At 36.1% G+C, this 22,984-nt stretch overlaps 1 protein-coding gene across 9 annotated transcripts in view; it reads right to left on the reverse strand.

Annotated features, from left to right (window-relative positions):
• The window catches only part of ASH1L (ASH1 like histone lysine methyltransferase), a 209,302-nt gene that overhangs the window by 103,321 nt on the left and 82,997 nt on the right, over positions 1-22,984 (reverse strand). For 8 of the 9 annotated variants that reach the window (XM_068540958.1, XM_068540954.1, XM_068540956.1 and 5 more), the window contains 2 exons: positions 17,453-18,194; positions 6,316-6,495 (listed from right to left, as the gene is read on the reverse strand). In XM_068540958.1, the coding sequence (XP_068397059.1) occupies positions 6,316-6,495; positions 17,453-18,194 (922 nt within the window). The remainder of the gene's footprint in view (positions 1-6,315; positions 6,496-17,452; positions 18,195-22,984) is intronic. The other variant, XM_068540962.1, reaches the window with a different exon arrangement.

Raw genomic sequence — 22,984 nt, forward strand, 5'->3', positions numbered from 1 at the left:
ATAAAGAAAATGCTATATATGTAAGTATATACACACAAACACACATACACAAATACACAATGGACTATTATTCAGTCATAAAAAGAATGAAATCTTGCCATTTGCGACAATATAGATGAACCTTGAGGGCATTACGCTAAGTGAAGTAAGTCAGACAGAGAAAGACAATTACGGAATGATCTCGCCTGAATGTGGAACAAACAAATGAGGGACTTCCCTGGTGGTCCAGTGGTTAAGGATCCGCCTTCCAATGCAGGAGATGCGGGTTCGATCCCTGGTCGGGGAACTAAGATCCCACATGCTGCGGGGTACCTAAGCCCACGCGCCACAACTAGACAGAAGCCTGCATGCCGCAATGAAGAGCCCACATGCTGCAACGAAAGATCCTGCATGCCGCAACAAAGATCCCTCATGTTGCAACTAAGACCCGATGCAGCCAAAAATAAGTAAGTAAATATTAAACAAATAAACAAAAAGCAAAGAACAAACAAATGAACACCCCCCCTACACACACACACACACACACACACACACACACACACACCGGCAACCAAGCTCACAGATACAGAGAACAGACTGGTGGTCACCAGAGGCAAGAGGTACAAAATGGGTGAATGGAGTCAAAAGCTACAAACTTCCAGTTATAAAAGAAGTTAAGTCATGGTAATATAATATACAGCATGGTAACTATAGTTAATAATACTGTATTGCATATATGAAAGTTGCTAAGAGAGTATATTGTAAAAGTTATCATCACAAGAAAAAAAGTTTTGTCACTATGCATAGTGACATAGTTTAACTAGACTTATTGTGGTGATTATTTTGCAATATTCACAAATACCTAATCATTATGCTGTACATCTGAAGCCACTATAATTTTGTATGTTAATTATACTGCAATAAATACATAAATAAATAAATAAATAAATAAATAAATACTTCACTCAAGTTATTTTCATCATTTTCTTAGTGATTGAGATAAAAGCAGATAAACTGAAATTTTCACCTTGTTTTGTTAAACATGATCTGTGTGACTTGAGCAAGTCATTTAACCTTTTATTAGCTTCAGTTTTCTCATCTGTCAAATAAAGGGTTAGGTCTAGCTGAAATGAGGGAGGCTGAGTGTGGATGGGGACAAGGGACATATGGGAATCCCTGAACTTTCTGCTCCATTTTGCCTAAAACTGCTCTAAAAAATAGAGTTTATTAATTAACAAATAAAAATTCAAAACTACTTCATACAGGGAATGGTGTAAGGTTCAGCATTCATCCAGTCCACACTCCTATATTTAAATTGAATTTAGAACCTAGAATGTTCCTAAAGCATTTCAGGGGAAAATTAACCATATTCTGGTGTTTAATCCAACCTTAACCACTAGATTATCTATAACAAAGAAATTTTAATCCACTACCCTTTGAGCCTCAGTTTCTGACAAGCAGCATGATTCAGTCGTAAAACAAGAGTGGTGAGACCTCTAAGTGTTCAAAACCCCAGTAATGATTTCGATGATAAATTTTATAAACTTACTAAGTTCCTTAACTTTTCTGTGTCAATTTCTTAAATAGTAGATAGTAACCCTTACTTTACCATTTCCCACAGATTTAGTATGAAAGCATTCTGAAAATTTAAATAATATATCAAATGTAAGATGGCACAATGCTTTCATTTTATTTCCAAAGATACATACTATTTTGAGGAAATGACAGCTAAGTGTAAACATTATGTGTTATACATGTAAGATAAATAATAATATAGTGTTCTATAATATATAATAAATACATCTATATTTTACATATATAATTCCCATGCAAACAAGTAATATTCTGTAAGCTTGAAAATTACAGTTATCCCATTGCCTGTAATAGATTTAGTGCTCAAAAGTAGCCTATAAATTAAAGGAAGTATATAAGGAGAGTTTCTTATTTTAAAAAACTTAGAAGTCACAGTATCTGAGAGCCAGGATAATCTTAAGATATGAACTGTGTAGTTCAACAGCTTCACTTTATACATCAAGCTTCATTTTTACCACTCCCAGAGAAACTAAGTAATCTGCCCAAAACGTTACACGACAGTGGCAGTACTTTTAGGAGTACTAAAAGTAGAAACCTTCCCCCACAAATGTAGAACTAAAAGCTCCCTTCAAAGTAGTGTTAATTTTTTGATATTTTGCTATTCACCATAATGTATACTCTAAAGTCTAAAGTTCACTCTCCAATTCACCTGATTTATATCTGACATTTCATATTCTTTAAAACTCCTATTAGATGAAATTTAAATTCCAAAAGTAATATAGCATTTCTATAACTTCACGCAATAAAGACACATAGAAAATAAGAAGTAAAAACCTCACTACCCCATTCCAAATCCTATAACCTAGAAGGGTATAGCAGGCACAATAATATGCAACCCCCTCCCCAAATCAAAATCCCCAGAAGCTGGGAATATGTAGAAGAAATTAAGGTTTCTAATCTGTTGATTTTGAGATAGGGAGATTATTCTGGATTATCTGGCTGGGCCCAACTTAATCACAAGGGTCCTTATAAATGGAAGAGGAACAAAAATGAGGCAGTCAGTGGAAAAAAAAAAGTGAAAACAGAACCAATGTTGAAGTGATTCAATGTGAGGATTCAACTTGTCACTGCTGGTTCTGAAGACAGAAGGGGCCCCAAGCCAAGGAATGCAAGTAGCCTCTTGATTCTGGAAAGGCAAGAAAAAAAATTCTACCCTAGAGCCTCCAGAAGGAACATAGCTATGCTAACATCTTGATTTTAGCCTAGAGAGATCGATTTCGACTATAAAATAAATTTGACTTGCTTTAAGCAACTTAAATAATTTATTACAGCAGGCATAGAGAACTAATACACAGGTTAATAGTTTGATGACTATAATACTAAGATATTCTTTGGTGCCTATATACATGCACACAGTAATAGAGGTTTTCTTAAACCAAGGAGTACTGGCTGTACCACTTTTATCTGGTATATTAGTTAATGACATCATCATACACCTAGGAATACAAAACAAAACATCGGGATCATCACTGACTCTAGCCTAATCCTTTACTCCCTACCATCCAATCAGTCTTTAATTCATTTCAATTTTAATGTAAAAAATGTTGAAGAGTCCACCCTTTCCAACATCCAGCCACCTTAGCTATCACCTCAGCTCACGACATGACTTCTATCCTGGAAAACCACAGAAGTGTCCTGCTTCCTAACTGGTCTTCTAACTTCTAATATTTCCTCATCTAATTAATTTCCCATACTGATACTGGAGTCTAATCTTGATCCAATTTTAATTGAATCACACACTCCCCTCACAGTTTTTTAAAACCTATAATGATTTATATAAAAAAGAGTAAACTTGCAATGTCCTTGTACCATTCTGTGACCCAAAAAACAAATTTCCCTAGCATGGAGGACTTTTAGGGCAATGAAACTATTCTGTGACACTACTGTGCTAGATACATGTCATTATACATTTACCAAAACCCATAGAATGCACAGCACCAAGAGTGAACCCTAATGCCTACTATGAACTTTGGGTGATACTGTGTCAATACAGGTTCATTGATTGTAATAAAGGTACCACTGTGGTGCAGGATGTCCATAGTAAGGGATGTTGTGCATGCATAAGGACAGGGGTATATGCAAAATCTCTATACTTTCCAACAATTCTGTTGTGAACCTAAAACTGCTCTGAATAATTGTTTATTAATTTAAAAAACAAAACAAACAATCCCCACCCAAATTGCTACCAACAAAAAACAGCCAGCCCACAAAAATATATTGGCTTCACAGCTTGTAAGAATGCACACCTGTATTATTTGGTTTATGTTTTAAAAAATATTCCAAAATAAACCATTTTCTTCTTATTTATTTCTATGAGATGAAGAGCTAGCTCTAACATAAACAAGGTCCTTTTCAGAGTGAAAGACTTTTATCCGACTAGAGACATTTTAAAACACTAATGTAGTTGATGATACTGATCTTTTGAGGCACAGACTGATTTTATTATTAATCCCTCATTTTTAGGAATTTAATCCAGAAAAAGTACATTAGTAAAAAAGTAGAAGTAAAACTTTAACTACAGTGAGTTCCCTGGTGGTCCAGTGGCTAAGTCCCTATGCTCCCAATGCAGGGAGCATGGGTTCGATCGCTGGTCGGGGAACTAGATCCCACATGCCGCAACGAAGATCCCGCACTTGGCAACGAAGAACCCACATGCCGCAACTAAGACCCGGTATAACCAAGTAAAAAAAAAAACCCCAAAAACAAAAACAAAAACTTGAAATATAGTTTTTAGCAGAGAACTTTATATCTGCTTTTCTATTCAGCAAAAACATTCCTTTAAAATCGTAACTGTATTAGATCTTCCCAAAATGCATTTTCATTTTCTCATTTGTAGTGACAATGCTAATTTTTTTTCAGGCATTGTCACCTGGAATAATGACCATTATTTCTTAGCCTTCCCTGTGGCTGAATTATGGTTCATGACTATGTTTCAGTCAGTAACTGTAAATGAGGTTTTGAAGTTTCCTTTCTTAGTCAGATTAGCTGCTATAATGAATTACCATAGACTTGGTAGTCTAAGTAACAAAATTTTATTTCTCACTGTTCTGGAGGCTGGGAAGTCCAAGATCAGGGTTGGGTTCTAAGTGAGAGCCCTCTTCCTGGCTTGCAGATACTGCTTTCTTGTTGTATACTCACATGGTAGAGAGAGAAATCATCTCTCTGTGTCTCTCTTTATAAGGATGTTAATCTCATTCAGGAGGGCTCCACCCAAATAACCTATAATTATTCAATACTTCCCAAAGGCCCCATCTCCAAATATCATCACACTGGGGATTAGGGGTTCAATATATGAAATTTCAGGGGAACACATTCACTCCATAATGCTTCCTTACAAAGAAGGTACAATACTTGTTTTTTACTCCCTTTTCCTCTTTTATACTCTCTGTAATGAAGACCTTATGGCAGTTATGTTGGAACAAAAGGTAACCATAGGAATGCAAGCTTAGTGTTGAAATGGAAGAACAGAAAAAAAGGAGTCTAGGTCCCTGAAGACACTGTGAAGATACCATGTTAAAACTCTGAACTGTGTACTTCACAACTTTTTTTAAATTAAAGGAAAATAAATGTTTATCTTTAAAAAGTCTTGGTTATTTGAGAGGATTTCCTATCATTGGCAGCTGAAACTAAGCCTAACTAATAAAACATTTTCATGACCCAAGAAGCAGAAATGGAGTACAAAGAGTTTATGTGATACCTACCTCAGTGGCAAATTAATGAAAGATCTTTTCAATGCAAAATAAAGTGTTGTGGTTTATATGGTGATCACTTTAACCTTACCAAGTCAGATGTATCTCTAAAATGTAACTGTTCCTCTTTCCATTTCATTCTTTTCTTGCCTAAATTCAAGAATTCCTCATGACCTTTTGATGGATACTGTGAATTTCTGCCATTAGTAACTCTCTCATTCAATTCATTTTCCACTCTGTTGCCAGAGTTATCTTAAAACACAAAATCACACTTTGCACTTCCTTTTCTAAAAATAGTATTTTTAATTTCCTATAGCTTAGTGGGATAAATATCTTAAGAGTCAGTAAAGTCCACGGTCCCTATCACACAATGCTTATTTTCCACACCACCACTACATTTCAGAAAAAGTGAACTTCTGAGTTGTTCTAATATATGAAAAGTCTTGGCGTCCTAGTATGTGCCTTGGTACATGCTATCCTAACTGGAACGCCCTTCTCCATCTTGCAAACTACTGTTGAATGTCCAAAACCTAACTCAACTATACTCTGTGAACTACTTCTTACTGAATGATATAGTGAGTTGATAGCTCTCTGGGGTTTTAAAATGTTTCAATCAGAGGACTTATCAAGCTGAACTTTCCCAAGGGAATATGAAGTTCTTAAAAATAAGAAGTATTTTACTCATCTGGCAAATAGTTTGGAACACAGCATTTAACAAATGAGGAATGAATGTAGAAAACCATCAAGATCATTTTAGATACAAGCAGAGTGTCCCTTTTCTTATTTTCAATTAAGAAAACAGGCATCATTAGAATCCAAACTACAGAAATATAATCTAGAAAGGCAGAGAGAAGATAAAGATCAGGGAAAATAATTAGCCCCAAACAACATATCATGAGTACAGTGAACACTGAGGTGTTTGTGATGAGATTTGTATTTGTGTATATTACATTTGCATTGTTTTTTGTTTTTTTTTGATAGTCAAAGTATTATTTAAAACATGGAAGAATGACAGGTCTTTAAAGGATGTCAGCTGATAGGTACCACTACTTACTCTGTAGTTTTGTAAACATCAGAATACAGCCCTGCTTTCTGATACTTCTTCTTTGGGGGACGTGGGGGCTTCTTTTCTCTTGGGATGAGAGAAAGCACAGGCTGCAAGGTACTTTCAGGTTCGGGAGGTTTGGCTGGGGTTTCAGGAGGACTGGGAATCTCAACTGCTGCTTCAGTAAAGCTAGAAAGAGAAGTTTAAAGATAATTTTATGGTGAAATTTTTTTCCTACAAATAATTATCTATTTAAAAAAACATCAGAGCAATTATAAAAAGAGACATGTGGATTTCCTCATCTGGTCATGCTGGAGTAACAGATACCAGATTTGTCCTCCTGACAGAAACTAACAGAAACACGGCAAAGTACAATCAACCTGGAGTAAGTTTATGAAACAATTATCAGACAATGGACAACAGTGACTGTAGCACTGTGATCCCTGAGAAAACTGGAAATAAAATAGAAAGAGATGATTCCTATAACCACTTTGCCTTTACAAGAAGGACTGAGGTGGAGGGAGTAGAACCAAAGCAGAGAATGGCCAACTTAATGAGTTGAAAAGAGAGATCAGAATATGGAGAGGCTGAGGTAGTTAGAATTTGTGAGGCAGAGTACTGGAGTGGAGAAAGCTATGGAGAAAAATAACTCTAGAAATCTGTGTAAGGGTCTCCTTTAGTACATTGCTAAATACTAAGTTTGTGTATGTGCAAGGTGAAATTCCATAAGGCTGGACAAAGAACCACCAGAGTATTATAACCCAAACAATTTCCGGAGCTCCCACATGATGACAGATACTCAGATTCCACTAAGGAGAGTGAAAGACACTGCCCAACACTGTGGGCATTCAATAGAGATCCCAGAGGGTAACGTTATCCATTTTTGTAGGGCTCAACTATCTCTGGAATAAAAGCCAGCTCTTATAAAGCTTAAAAACTATCTTCAAAAGAATCCAAACCAATCCACAAGTAACTTAACTACCTACCAAAATAAAATCGAACATATAGAAAAGAACAAAAAACATACACACAATAACGTGACTTTTACAATATTAAAAAATTCAAAATGAAAAAAAAGAGCAATGACCAAAATTTTTCTAAATTTGATAAAAAGTATAAACCCCAAGTTCCAAGAATCTAAACAAACCAGAAGCAACATAAACTAAAAAAAAAATCAAGTATGTCATATCATAATAAACTTTCTGAAAACTATTGATGAAGAAAATAAAAAGAGCCAGAGAAAAAATACACAGTCTATACAGGAGTACAAAAATAAGAATGAATGCAGATTTCATGTCTGAAATAATGCAAGCCAGAAGGCAATGAAAAGACATCTGGAAGTGCTAAAAGGAAGGTGAAGGGAGGAGCCTGTCAAAAGAGAATTCTAAATCAATCAAAAACATCTTTAAAAATTAAGGTGAATATAGTTCCAGTCAAAGATGGAATAGACACTTCTACGTATCTTCCCATTAAGTACAACTAAAAACCCTTGAAATTATATATAAAATAAACATAAGCACACAGATTGGCTAGGTACCTTGGGACCTAAGCAATGACGTATCAGGGAATTTCCTAGATTTTCTTTTTGCCTCATACTTAATAGTGAAAGACTGAATACAGTTTTCCTAATATCAATGATAAGACAAATGTCTGCCCTCAAAACTTAAATTCAATGTCAGAGTTAAAGGTCGTAGCCAGTGCAAAAGGACAATAAAAAGAAAAAAATATAGAAGTGTTAGTCCTCCAATTTTGTTCTTTTTCTTCAAGATTATTTTGGCTATTTGGAATCCCTTGAGATTCCTCATGAATTTTAGGATGGATTTTTCTATTTCACAGAAAACATCACTGGGATTTTAATAGGGATACTGAAGCTGTAGATCACTTCGGGTAGTACTGATATCTTAAGTCTTCCACCCCATAAACACAGGCTTTTCTTTTTCTTGCCTAACTGCTCTGGTTAGGAATTTCAGTACAAAATTGAACTGAAGCGGCAAAAGTGGGCATCCTTTCCTAGTTTCTGATAATAGTGGAAAACCTCTGTCTTTCACCACTGAAGTTGTCAGCTGTGGGTTTTTTACATATAGCTTTTATTAGGTTGAGGTAGTTTCTTTTTATTCCTAGATTGCTAGCTTTTTATCATGAACATGTGTTAGATTTTTGTCAAAAAATTTTCTGCACTTACTGATATGTCCATGTGATATTTCTTCTTTAGCCTGTTAATGTGATGGATTACATTAACTGATTTTCAAATGTTGAACAAGTTTTGTGTAACTGGGATAAATCTTACTTGGTTATGAGATGGATGGATTGGTTTCATATTTTATTATTTTTTTTCCCATTCTCCTTATAGCCAAATTCATTTTTTCTGTGCCTTACCTTATGTTTCTTCCTCCTACAATCAAAAATGTTCTCTGCTTTCCTGCTTATATGTGTATGTATATATTCTACATATATAAACTCTTCAAGTGCCATGTTTCTCCAAGTTCTGTCTATAGACCATATATATCAGAATCACCTTGGGGGCTTATAAAGGAAATGCAAATGCCTACTCATAGAATTTTTAAAATTCCTATTAAGGAGATCTGAGATGGACACTTCCTAACCTTGCTGGTCCCTAATACCCCACACTGTGCACCCTCATTACAAGAGCATCCTTCTTATCCCACTCGGGCTCTGACACCGTAGGCTGGGTTAACATTCCCTCTCCCTCGCCCCATAATCCAACCCTTTACCTCATTAAGCCTCCAACACCCAGCTTAGGGTCACCATGGTTTCCACATCCCATACAGATACCTACCAAATGGCTTTAAGATTGAATTCTTCAGGAAAGAAAAGAGAAAGAAGAGGTAAGGTATTTTAAAAAATGGTTTTATGGGAATTCCCTGGCAGTCCAGTGGTTAGGACTCAGCGCTTCCACTGCCATGGCCCGGGTTCAGTCCCTGGTCAGGGAGCTAAGATCTTGCAAGCCACGTGGCGCAGCCAAAAAAAATAAATAATAAATAAATAAAATAAAATATGGCTTTATGATATATTTATCTACATTAACACAATACATTGTTTATTTTTTGTGGCTTTTTTTTTTGCTTTATAAAAACAAAATCAGTTAGTATATCATTTTTAGGGTCTTGTTTCTTTCACTTAATCTAGTCTCTAAGGCTCATTCATTATCATTACATGTCAGTTATAATTCATTAATTTTTATTACCATATCATATTCCATTGTACAAAAAACTACAATATACTTATTCCTTTTCCTGTTAATCTGGGATATTTCCAGTTTCTATATATTATAATCAATCTTGCTACTACCTTTCCAAAAAATGCTTTCTGGTGATCATTGGGCTGGAGTTTTCCTAAGCTATGTAAAAGGTAATTGCTGGATCATACTGGGTTGTTTTGAAATACTTCTTTGGTTACATACTCTGGATACCAAAAATGTATAAATTATATCTTATAAATTTCTTCTCTCAGTTTGTATAAAGTCTTCATACATTTATTGGGATGATGTTTGATAAACGGAAATTCTTAGTTTTAATAATAATACAGTATATCAATCTTTACCTGTATGCTTACTGCTTTTGATATCTTGTTTATGAACTCTGAGAAACAAGGTCATAAAGTTTTCTTCCTTCTGTATTAGCCTTTAAAAGTTTGAAGGTTTGCTTTTTACACTTATGTATTTATTTAACCAACTGGGAACTGATTTTTATACATGGATTAAGACAGAATCCAATTTCCTTCCCATTCCTATGCAATATCAACTTCTGGGGCACCACATTTATTGAATATAATTTTATTTCCTTATTGATATGTAGTGTCACCTCCATCATATAGCAAGCTTGCATGTATGGATCCGTTTCTCTTATCCAATTCTATATTTGGTTCCATGCTAGCTCAATATACCATAGCTTAAAATTAAGTCTTGGGGCAAATCCATTGTTTCATTCAGTGATTCCATTCCTAGGTATATACCCTAGAGCAATTAGTGTCCATATCCACCAGTGAACATTAGAGGAACGTTAAGAGCAGCATTTTTGGGTAATAGTGTCAAAATGAAAATAACCCAACAGTAAAACAGAAAAACTCTGTATCTGCATCAACATGGATGGATCTAGAGGTTATCATACTCATCAAAGTAAGTCAGAAAGAGAAAGACAAATACCATATGATATCACTTACATGTGGAATCTAAAATACGACACAAATGAACCTATCTACAAAACAGAAACAGACTCACAGACATAGAGAACAGACTTGTGGTTGCCAAGGGGGAGGAGAGGTGGGGAAGGAAAGGATTGGGAGTTTGGGATTAGCAAGTGCAAACTAGTATATACAGGATGGATAAACAAGGTCCTACTGTACAGCACAGGGAACTATATTCAATATCCTGTAATAAATCATAAATAGAAAAGAATATGAAAAAGAATATATATATGTATAACTGAGTCACTTTGCTGTACAGCAGAAATTAACACATCGTAAATCAACTATACTTCAAAAAAATTAAAAAAAAAGAAAAACTATTACATACAAACAATGGATAACTATAAAATAACAAAAAGGAGGTAACTACAGCAACATGCAACATCAGAGATGGTTTTACATTTATATGTTGAGCAAAAAAGGTGAGGCACAAAAGCATATGTCTTGTATAATGCCATTTCAGTGAAGTTCAGGAAGGATAAACTAAACTATATTGCCTACATTGAATACTTAAATGGTATGAAAAAAGGTAAAAGTCAGGAGATTGATTATAGCTACTGGCAAGGAAGTGGTGTATGACTGGGAAAGAACATGGGATGCTACCAATGTTCTATATGTTCACCTGTTCTGTATCTACACGGGTGTTAACTTTATAAAAAATTTTTTTAGGGCTTCCCTGGTGGCACAGTGGTTGAGAATCTGCCTGCCAATACAGGGGACATGGGTTCAAGCCCTGGCCCAGGAAGATCCCACATGCTGCGGAGCAACTAAGCCTGTGCTCCGCAACAAGTGAAGCCACCGCAATGAGAAGCCCGCACATCCACCACGAGAGAAAGGCCATGCGCAGCAACGAAGACCCAACGCTGCCAAAAATAAATTAAAAAATTTATTAAAAAAATTTTTTTAAAACTGGTTACTTCTATTTATATACTTTCTGTATGTGTATTCCTCTTCAAACTCCCTTCATATTCTCTGAAGAGTTTTAATGAGACTGAAATGATCTTTTGAAAGAGAGATAGAACTCTCTTTTAAACCTGGTCCTGGTCCTTTCGTGTGGCAAGACGTTGTAGATTCAACTTACATTACAGAAGCACAAAGGGTATTTCTTTCCGAGTAGGTATTTTTCCTAGGAATACAGCACATACATTTCAACTGAGTTTTATAATTTGTTGGGCATAAAGTTCTTATAGTAGTCACATTTTAATCTCTCATATATAGCTAATTTCCTTTTTAGTTCCTAATTTTATTATTCCCTTTCTCTTCCTTTATTGATCAACCTTACCAGAAGTTTGTATATTTTATTCGTTATCATTAGTATTACTAACTTTGGTCTTCAGTGCTTCTCTCTACTGTACCTTAGCTTTGTTAATTTAACGTATATGTTTTATCTCTGTCCTTTACATTTTGGGGCTTATTCTCATTTTTCTAATTTCTTTTCTTTTATAAATAAATTTATTTAAAATTTTTGGCTGCAATGGGTCTTCGTTGCTGCACACAGGCTTTCCCTAGTTGCGGCGAGGGGGGGGTTACGCTTCGTTGCAGTGCGCAGGCTGCTCATTGCGGTAGCTTCTCTTGTTGTGGAGCACGGGTTCTAGGTGCGCGGGCTTCAGTAGTTGTCGCTCGCGGGCTTAGTTGCTCCGCGGCATGTGGAATCTTCCCGGACCAGGGCTCAAACCCGTGTTCCTTTCATTGGCAGGCGGATTCTTAACCACTGCGCCACCAGAGACCTCCTATCGTTTTTAGAATTTCTTAATTGGACTCTTTGTAACCAAGGAGGACCCTATGGGGTATTCCCAGGACAGACCCCTCCCCTATATCCTCTGCTTTAGTTCCTCTCTGAAGTACCTAGATAATAGTATCTGATGCACATTTCCTGAAGTTGTTTTACAGATGCTAAAACCAAATGGAAGAAATTAATTACTTAATGATCATAAGCATCACAGACCTACTGGCACCTAAGGATTGATAATCTTAACCTCTGTGACACCACCCTGTTACCTCACCAACAACCAATCAGAGATTTGTGCATGAGCTGATCATATACCTGGGACGCCCCTCCCTCACCTTGCCTTTAAAAATGTTTTCCTAAGCCCAGAGATAAACCCATGCACTTATGGTCACCTAATCTATGACAAAGGAGGCAAGAATACACAATGGAGAAAAGACAGACTCTTCAATAAGTGGTGCTGGGAAAACTGGACAGCTACATGTAAAAGAATGAAATCAGAACACTCCCTAACACCATACACAAAAATAAACTCAAAATGGATTAAAGACCTGAATGTAAGGCAGACACTATAAAACTCTTAGAGGAAAACATAGGCAGAACAGTCTTTGAAATAAATTACAGTAAGATCTTTTTAGACCCACTTCCTAGAGTAATGAAAATAAAAACAATAATAAACAAAAGGGACCTAATTAAACTTAAAAGTTTTTGCACAGCAAAGGAAGCCATTAACAAGACAAAAAGACAACTGTAAGAATGGGAGAAAATATTTGCAAATGAAGCAGGTGACAAAGGATTAACCTCCAAATTATACAAACAGCTCATGCAGCTCAATATGAGAAAAACAAACAACCCAATCAAAAAATGGGCAGAAGACCTAAATAGACATTTCTCCAAAGAAGACACACAGATGGCCAACAAACACATGAAACAATGCTCAACATCACTAATTATTAGAGAAATGCAAATCAAAACTACAATGAGGTATCACCTCACACTGGTCAGAATGGCCATCATCAAAAAATCTACAAACAATAAATGCTGGAGAGGGTGTGGAGAAAAGGGAACCCTCTTGCACTGTTGGGAATGTAAATTGATACAGCCACTATGGAGAACAGTATAGAGGTTCCTTAAAAAACTATATATAGAACTATCATATGACCCAGCAACCATAATTGAAAAAGACACATGCACCCCAATGTTCACTGCAGCACTATTACAATAGCCAGGATATGGAAGCAACCTAAATGTCCATCAACAGAAGAATGGATAAAGAAGATGGGGTACATATATACAATGGAATATTACTCAGCCATAAAAAGGAACAAAACTGGGTCATTTGTAGAGAAGTGGATGGACCTAGAGACTGTCATAAAGAGTGAAGTAACTCAGAAAGAGAAAAACAAATATCGTATATTAATGCATATATGTGGAGTCCAGAAAAATGGTACAGACGATCTTATTTGCAAAGCAGAAATAGAGACAAAGATGTAGAGAACAAACGAATGGATACCAAGAGCGAAAGGAGGGAGGTGGGATGAATTGGGAGATTGGGATTGACATATATACACTATCAATATCATGTATAAAATAGATAACTAATGAGAACCTACTGTATATAGCTCAGGGAACTCTACTCAGTGCTCTGTGGTGATCTAAATGGGAAGGAAATCCAAAAAAGAGGGGATATATGTATACGTATAACTGATTCACTTTGCTGTACAGCAGAAACTAACACAACGTTGTAGAGAACTATACTCCACTAAAGATTAATTTTAAAAATAAAAATGTTTTCCTAAAACCCATCAGGGAATTCGGGCTTTTTAAGCATTACCTGTCCTGAACTCCTTGCTTGGCATCCCGTAATAAATGCTGCACTTTCCCTCACCACAACCTGGTGTCATTAGTTTGGCTTTACTGTGTACCGGCAACCAGACACAAGTTTTGTTTGGTAATATCTTCATTCATGAATTTTCAGCATTCTTGAAAATATAAGCATTAATGGCTATGAATCTCCCTCTAGGTACCTCTTTAGATACATCCCACAAATTTCAATATGTAGCACAGTATTTACTCACTTCTAAATATTTTTAATATTTTAATTGTAATTTTATTTTTTTACATGAGTTTAAAAAAATTTTTTTTCCTTTTAGATCCAGGATTTGAACCCAGGTTTTTCTGAGTCTAGAACCCAGCTCATAATCATTACAATATTCTTTTGCATTCTGGTTTGTTATTAATCAATGAATAGTGATCAAACTCTTTAATATGGTGTACAAGGACCTCTGCAAGATCTGGTCCCTACCACCTCTTCTCTAGACTCATTTGACACCATACTACTCTAATTAATGTGTTTTGGCCGCAAAACGTTTCTTTCATTTCCCTGAACCTGCCATGCCTTTTCATACTTACCAGTCTAAAATGTATGCTCTGGCGTTGCTCCTCTAAATAACAAATAAAGTCTGTTCTTCAGATTTTACCTTAGTCATTACTTCCACAAAAACACTGAGTCAATTACCTCTAATATAAGCTCATAAACCTAAATAATTCTTCATAATAGTCGTTAGAATGTAAGAACCATGAGGATAGGGAATATTTCTATATTTGCTTACAATTGTATTTACCCTCAGCACATGAAATAATTTTGCAATAAATACCTAATTTAGAAATAAATGAAGAGGGACTTCCCTGGTGGTGCAGTGGTTAAGAATCCGCCTGCCAATGCAGGTGACATGGGTTTGAGCCCTGGTCCAGGAAGATCCCACATGTGGCGGAGCAACTAAGCCCGTGTGCCACAAATACTGCGCTGTGCTCTACAGCCTGAGAGCCACAACTACTGAGCCCACGTGCCACAACTACTGAAGCCTGCACACCCGGAGCTCGTGCTCCGCAACAAGAGAAGCTACTGCAGTGAGAAGCCCGTGCACTGCAATGAAGAGTAGCCCCTGCTCGCTGCAAGTGGAGAAAGACAGTGTGCAGCAATGAAGACCCAACACAGCCAAAAATAAATAAATAAATAAATAAATTTATTTTTAAAATAAAATAAAGAAATAAATGAACAAACTCCTGCTATACAACAAGTGCTACAGTAGGTTCCAGTTCGAGAAAGGTGAAAAACTGTTGCTATCTCTGGGAACTCACTGTGTCATGTCCTTGCCTACACAATCTCTTGAGGGTGGAAACTGTATCTTTCTCTTTATCATCTCCTCAAATTCCAGAATATAATTTTGTGGAAAATAAGTGTTTAATGTTGCTGACTAATGCTACTAGAACTTGCTGGAACAGAAGGGCTTATCTGAAATAAAGCCTTTTCTCTGAGGCACATTTTTAACATGACCCTTCCTAAAGTGAATGGTTAAGATGTCTCAAATTGTCACTTTCTTACTATAGCGAAGGCAAAAGTCATTCTCTTTGTAGATATTTTAAAAGCCTCAGTAATTAAAACAGAAATAACAGATTGATAACAAAACAGACTGATGGGAAGAGAATATAAAAATATAAAAGAACACCCTAAGACCCAAAGATATTTAAGAATTTATTATATGATAAAGGTATCATTTCAAACAAGTAGGGAAATGATGATCAATTAATAGTGGTAAGACCATCATTTAAAAATTCAAAAAATTTAAATCTCTTAATTAAATTTTTTCCCCTTTCAAAAAAACCCCAAAACTTCACAAAAATCCAATGGGAATATAAATTATAGACACTACATATAAAACAAAAATGCTTACAAATCTGCAACCTTGATAAATAACTGGCAATAAACATAGCACTCACTCATACCTTATACAAGAATAAATTTCAGCTGATTTAAGACCTATATGTAAAAAAGTAATATGTAACCCTTTGAAGGAGAATAATTAAATTATGATATATTCCTGACATGCAATAAGGTAATTCTATATGTACTAAATGACAAGATCACCAAGATACATAAAGAGAAAAGTTGTTACAAAATTAAGTGTAATATGTATGTTACCACTTATATAAAATAACAGCTTTGCATATGCACGTATTTGTAAATGCATAAGAAAAGTATCAAAGGATACACAATATATTGTTAACAGTCTTACCCGTGAAAATAGGATTTGATAAGAAATGAGATCATGTGAAGAGACTTTAACTCCTGAATCAGTAAACTTCTAGTTTCACTGATTTATTTATGACCATGTATTCTCAGGAAAAAATTTTAAATCCCATATATTCTCTATAAAAAAAGTATTTTTTCATAGACGTATGCATAGACAGCTACGAAAAACTTCTGTAAACAGAGGTGGTCCAGTGGTTAAGACTTTGTGCTTCCACGGCAGGGGACACGGGTTCCATCCCTGGTCAGGGAACTAAGATCCCATATGCCACATGGAGAGGCCAATAAATAAATAAATACATAAAATTAAAACCAAATATTCCTTCAGGGAAAGAATCTGGTTGGATATATAACAAAAGGATTAAATGGTCTTCTCGGGGGTGGGGGTGGAGGGTGATTTTTTTACTTCTGCCCTACACCTTTTGGGGAAAAGTAAAAATATAAAAAAGAAACTATTAAAAAACAATCTAGGGGCTTCCCTGGTAGCGCAGTAATTAAGCATCTGCCTGCCAATGCAGGGGACACGGGTTCGAGCCCTGGTCTGGGAAGATCCCACAGGTCACGGAGCAACTAAGCCCGTGCACCACAATTACTGAGCCTGCGCTCTAGAGCCCGCGAGCCACAAATACTGAAGCCCGAGCGCCTAGTGCCCGTGCTCTGCAACAAGAAGCCACCACAATGAGAAGCCGCGCACGGCAACAAAGAGTAGCCCCTGCTTGCTGCAACTAAAGAAAGCCCACGCGCAGCAACAAAGACCCAACGCAGCCATAAATTAATTAATTAATTAAAAAAAAATCTAACATGCAGAAAGACTTAAAAAATGTATTTGACGATAGGGATGAAAAGTTTTAGAGCACAAAGGAGATAAGATAGTGTGATAGTAAAAATAATTCCACTCATATTTATACACTGGATAAAACACACAATCTCTCTGGGTCTTGATTTCCTCATCTGTATAGTAAGGGCCTTGTGTTAGATTGTTACATTCCCCCTTGCTTCTTAATTAAAAAGAACAGGTCTTATATAGTAAAAGGTTGTTAGATTAAATGAACAATTCAGCTGCACAGATATGTTACATTTGTGCATAAGCTAGTTTCCTCTACTCAAAATGTTAAACAAGAAATTACCTTTTAGTATTTTCTTGTTCTTCTTCTTCTGGGAATGGCTTCTGCTTTTTCTTGGTCTGTTCTTCCAACAGCCAACTTTTCCTCTTCAATCCCTTTTTATGTTCTGAGTTCAGGTTTACACTCTGAACGACAGCTTCAATGACATCTGTAACTGTATCAGGGCCAAGGTGCAGTGCTGTTCCTTCTTCACCTTCATTTAATTCTGGGCCGACAAATTGGGCAGCTTGGAATGCTTGCATTGATACCACAGCCTGGAGGGGACATTTCCGAGGTCGACCTGGTCTGCGTTTCACAAAGTTATTCCCTGTCCTGGCCTGTCTTTGAAGTTTTTTGGCTTTTAAAATTTTATTGACGTGGTCTAGGTTTTTCTTGGTGGCCAAGATTTTGTCATAATTGCACATTTTCCGAGCTTGGCGCTGCATAGCTTCTACTACACTTCTCTTGATATGATGGGGGGAATGGCTGCTGGGCAACTTTTCAGAAAGGAGTGAGATGCTACTACTGCAAGAGTCACTGGGGACTGCAGGCACTAGAAGGCTGTCTGGTTTTCCCAGGGTTCGCTCCTTGCTGTGGCTATGGACTGGACTGGAGGAAGGTGGCACAGAGGCAGATGCAATCACAGCATCAATATTTTTCTCCAGGGGCTCTTGGTCCTCGTGTTGTACCAACCGCTGCAGCAGACTATCCACAGAGTCATCCCCAGAAGAAACCAATCTTGGACTTCGAGACGGAACTCCGTTCACTAAATAAGACAACAAATCACACATGATAAAAACTGAACACAACTAGTTATTTAAATAACTTTACAAAGGATAAAAGACGAGGAATACCACTCTATTTTTCATAGCAAGATTAAATATCATAATATTGGGTTGGCCAAAAAAGTGCCTTCGGTTTTTAAGTAAAAATAAAAGACACATTTTTCATTTTCACCAAGAACTTTATTGAACAACGTATTCACCCTTTTGTTCCACTACCTTCTGCCATTTTTCAGGCAACTTCATAATTCCATCTTCCCAAAACTTTTTATCTTTTTGAGCAAAGAACTGTTCCAGGTGCCTTTTATAGTCTTCCAGGGAATAGAAATTTTTTCCATTAAGAGAATTTTGTAAAGACCTAAATAAATGGAAATCTGAAGGTGCAACGTCTGGTGAATATGGAGGATGAATCAGAACTTCCCAGACATGCTGTAACAGTTTTTGCCTGGTCATCAGAGAAACATGCGGTCTTGCGTTATCCTGATGGAAGATTATGAGTTTTCTGCTGACTAATTCTGGATCATCAACTGCTGCTTTCAGTTGGTCTAACTGGGAGAAGTATTTGTTGGAATTACTCGTTTTGTTTTCCAGAAGGAGTTCATAATAGAGGACTCCCTTTCAATCCCACCATATATACAACATCACCTTCTTTGGATGAAGACCGGCCTTAGATGTGGTTGTTGGTGGTTCATTTCGCTTGCCCCATGATCTCTTCCATTCCACATTATTGTTCAGTATCCACTTTTCATCGCCCGTCACAATTTGTTTTGAAAATGGAACATTTTCGTTATGTTCAGTAGAGATTAGCATGTGGAAATACGGTGAAGAAGGTTTTTTTTCGCTTAACTTATGTGGAACCCAAACATCGCAGCGATTCACATAACCAAGCTGATGCGAATGATTTTCAACACTTGATTTAGATTATTTTGAGTATGGCGGCTATCTCCCACATGGTATAACGTTGGCTGTTCTCAATTAATGTCTCGATTTGATCGCTATCAACTTCAACTGGTCTACCCGACCGTGGAGCACCGTCCAGTGAGAAATCTCCAGCACGAAACTTCACAAACCATTTCTGACACGTTCGATCAGTCACAGCACCTTCTCCAACCACTGCACAAATCTTTTTTTGCATTTCGGTTGTGTTTTTACCTTTCTTGAAATAATAAAGCATAATATGCCAAAAATGTTGCTTTTTTCCCTCCATCTTCAATATTAAAATGGCTACACAAAAATTCACCAATTTCGATAAGTCTTTTTTATTTTTTTAAGAATTTATTTATTTATTTTTGGCTGTGTTGGGTCTTCGTTACTACACGCAGTCTTTCTCTAGTTGCGGCGAGAGGGGGCTACTCTTCGTTCAGGTGTGCGGGTTTCTTATCGCAGTGGCTTCTCTTGCTGCGGAGCATGGGCTTTAGGCACACAGGCTTCAGTAGTTGTGGCACACAGGCTCAGTAGCTGTGGCTTGCGGGCTCTAGAGTGCAGGCTCAGTAGTTGTGGCGCATGGGTTCAGTTGCTCCGTGGCATGTGGGATCTTCCCGGACTAGGGATCGAACCCATGTCCCCTGCATTGGCAGGTGGATTCTTAACTACTGCGCCACAAGAGAAGTCCTGATAAGTCTTTTTTTTTAAATGTACGCTGATATGACAACCGTCACATACAATCTAACAAAATTGTTTCGAATGAAGTTAAAGACAACTAAGTGCTACTAGAACCATCTTGCAGAAAAAACCGAACGAACCTTTTGGCCAGCCCAATACCATATGCATTTGTCTTTCACAGGCAAGTTGATAGTTTCCTGAATAAGGTACATTACAGTACCCACAATAAATTCAAAGTTGGCCCATGCTTCCCTAATAATATGTGGTGGGTCAAAAAAACAATTCTCACTCTCTGAGATGAGGAGCAGAAAGAATAGAGCTTACTTCTTTAAAAATGAAGGTCCAGTTAAGAGACTCAACAGCTAAATATTGAATAAAGAACTGAACTTTAAATACATATATTTCTAGTCCAGTGCTTTTTCTGATGTTTTAAGTGCAAAGGAATAAAAGTGAAATTCTCACCAGGGAAGCCCCGTTCAGTGGTGTTTTTGACAGATTTCTTAGGAATTTTTCTATAGATCATATCATCTGTAAACAGATATTTTTTTCTTCTTCCTTTCCTATCTGTATGCCTTTTATTTCTAAAAATCAGGTTTTTAAAAAAATTAAAAATGGATGTTAGATTGTGGCAAATGTTTTCTCTTTACCTAGTTAGATGATTATGATTTTCTCACTTACTGTTAATTTTGTAAAATACATTAATTGATTTTCTAATGTTAATCCAACCTTGCATTCCTGAAATAAACCCATGTAGTCATGGTATGCTATATATTCAACATACTGGACTCTATCTGATATTTTGTACCGTTTGCATTCATGCTTACTAGTGTGGTTTTCTGGTAATGTGTTGCCTGGTTTCAGAATCAGGGTAATGCTGGCCTCATAAAATGAGTTGGGAAAATGCTCCTACTTTCTGGAATAGTTTTTATATACTTAGTATTATTTTTTCCTTAAATATTCATGATTGAAGCTATTTGGGCTTTGAGTTTTCATTGTAGAATGGTTTTAAACTGCAAGTTCAATTTCTTAAATAGATGTAGGGCTCTTTAGGCTATTCTTGAGTTTTAGTAGCTGGTGTTTTTCAAAGAATGTGCTCTTTTTTATCAAATTTATTGGCATAAAACTGTTCATTATGCTCCCTTATTGTCCTGCTATGGTATGTAGCAATTGCACTGATATCCTCTCTTTCATTCTTGATACTGCTAATTCAATTTCTTTTTTCTTAATCCTTTCAGCTACAGTTCTCCTTTTTAAAAATTTTTTTTCGATAAACCAGTATAAGCTTTCATTGATTTCTCTATGTTTTCTGTTTATTTTTGCTCTTATATTTATCATTTTTCTTCCATCTAATTTGGGTTTCATTTGTTCTACTGTCTTTAGCTTCCTAAAGGTGAGAGTTTGGGCTTAGACCTTTTTTGTTTAATAACGTTTAACTTTGTAAAGCTAAAAACACAGACTTAGCTATACCCCATAAAATTTTTATGTGTTTTCATTTTTATTCAATTTAAAAGATTTTCTAATTTTGTCTGTGATTTCCTCTTTGACTTATGGGCTATTTAGAAGTGTGTTGTTAACTTTTCACTTATTTGGGAAATGTCAAGATATCTTCTGTTACTGAATTCTAATTCAATTCCATTGTGTTCTTAAAATATATTCTGTATGATTTCAAACTTTTAAAGTTTATTAAGATGTTTTATGGTCCAGAATATGATGCTATCTTGATATAATGCCACATGAACTTCAAAAGAATATAAGAAAAGGGTGTTTTATATTTATTTACTGAAAATTTCTGGAACTCTTCATTCCTTTGGTAGAGCCATGTTTCCATCTACTATGATCTTTCTGTTTGAAGAACATTTCTACTACCGTAAACCTGCTGGCAACAAATTCTTTAAGCTTGTTTTTCTGATAATATTTATTTTGCCTTCATTTCTGAAGGGTATTTCACTGGTTATGGAATATTAACTTGATAGGTTTTTTTCCCCTTCCAGCATTTTAAAGACATCATTTTTATTGTCTTCTGTCTTACAACATCTCTGACAATCCATCTGCTGTGATTCGTTCCAGTGTTTCTCTGTATACTATGTGTTTTCTTGTCTCTTTGCTTTTGCTGGTTAATTTTAAGATTTTCTCTTAACCACTGGTTTTAAGAAATTTGATAATGATGTCCCTTGATTTCTGTATGTTTGTGTATCCTGCTTGGGATTTGTAGGACTTCACGGATCTATGGGTTGATAACTTTCATTAAGTGTGAAAAAGTTCTGAGGATTATTTCTTCAAATATTTTTTATTCCTCCTTATAAGACTCAGAGCCTATGTATGTTGGCCCTGCTGATACTGTACCACAGGTCACTGAAATTCCATTCATTTTATATCAGTCTTTTTCCCCACCTCTACAACTCATTTTAGATAGATTTTATTAGTATTTCTGCAAGTTCAAAGATCTTTTCTTCTGTAGTGTCTAATCTGCTGTTATCCCATTCAGTGAAATTTTCATTTCAGATATTTATCACCTAAAGAAGTTAACATTAGATTTTAAAAATATCTTCCATTTTTACTATTCGCTATATTCATGTTTTCCTTTAAATTCTCAAAGATAGCTGTTTTAATGTACTTGTCTGTTAATTCCATCACATGTTATTTTTGTGGCAGTTCCCACTGACTGATTTTTATTCCACTAAGTCATATTTTCTTGCTTCTTGGCATGTCTATTAATTTTTGATTGGATGCTGGACACTGTAATGATACACTGTTAAAAAGGAAGACAGCAAAATCTGAGCATTTAACATGTTAAGTTGGAGAAATTGTTCATACATAGTTTCTGGTTGATTTATTTGCCTTTCAATTGCAAAATAAAGGCTGCCATTCCTGGGCTGCTGGAGTAAATGAGAAGGCTAGGTCAACCAAGATGGAGGATACACTGATCAAGAAAAGCTTAGCTTTATACTGAACAGAAATTAAGCTTGCCTTTGGCTCTGCAAGGCAACTGGGGGCACGACCAACCTACAACAAATTTTAATTAATTTTTTTCTTTGTCTCACAGGCAATATAAATCTGCATGAGAGACAGAAGGTGAGTATGAGCTTGTGTTCAGAAACTCTTTTTTCTGCTCCACCCAAAGCTAAAACTGAAACAAGGATCTAGCTTCTGTGATAGATTTGTTTCTATTTGC

This window comes from Eschrichtius robustus, chromosome 3 (assembly GCF_028021215.1).
Source record: "Eschrichtius robustus isolate mEscRob2 chromosome 3, mEscRob2.pri, whole genome shotgun sequence".
Classification (NCBI taxonomy): domain Eukaryota; kingdom Metazoa; phylum Chordata; class Mammalia; order Artiodactyla; family Eschrichtiidae; genus Eschrichtius; species Eschrichtius robustus.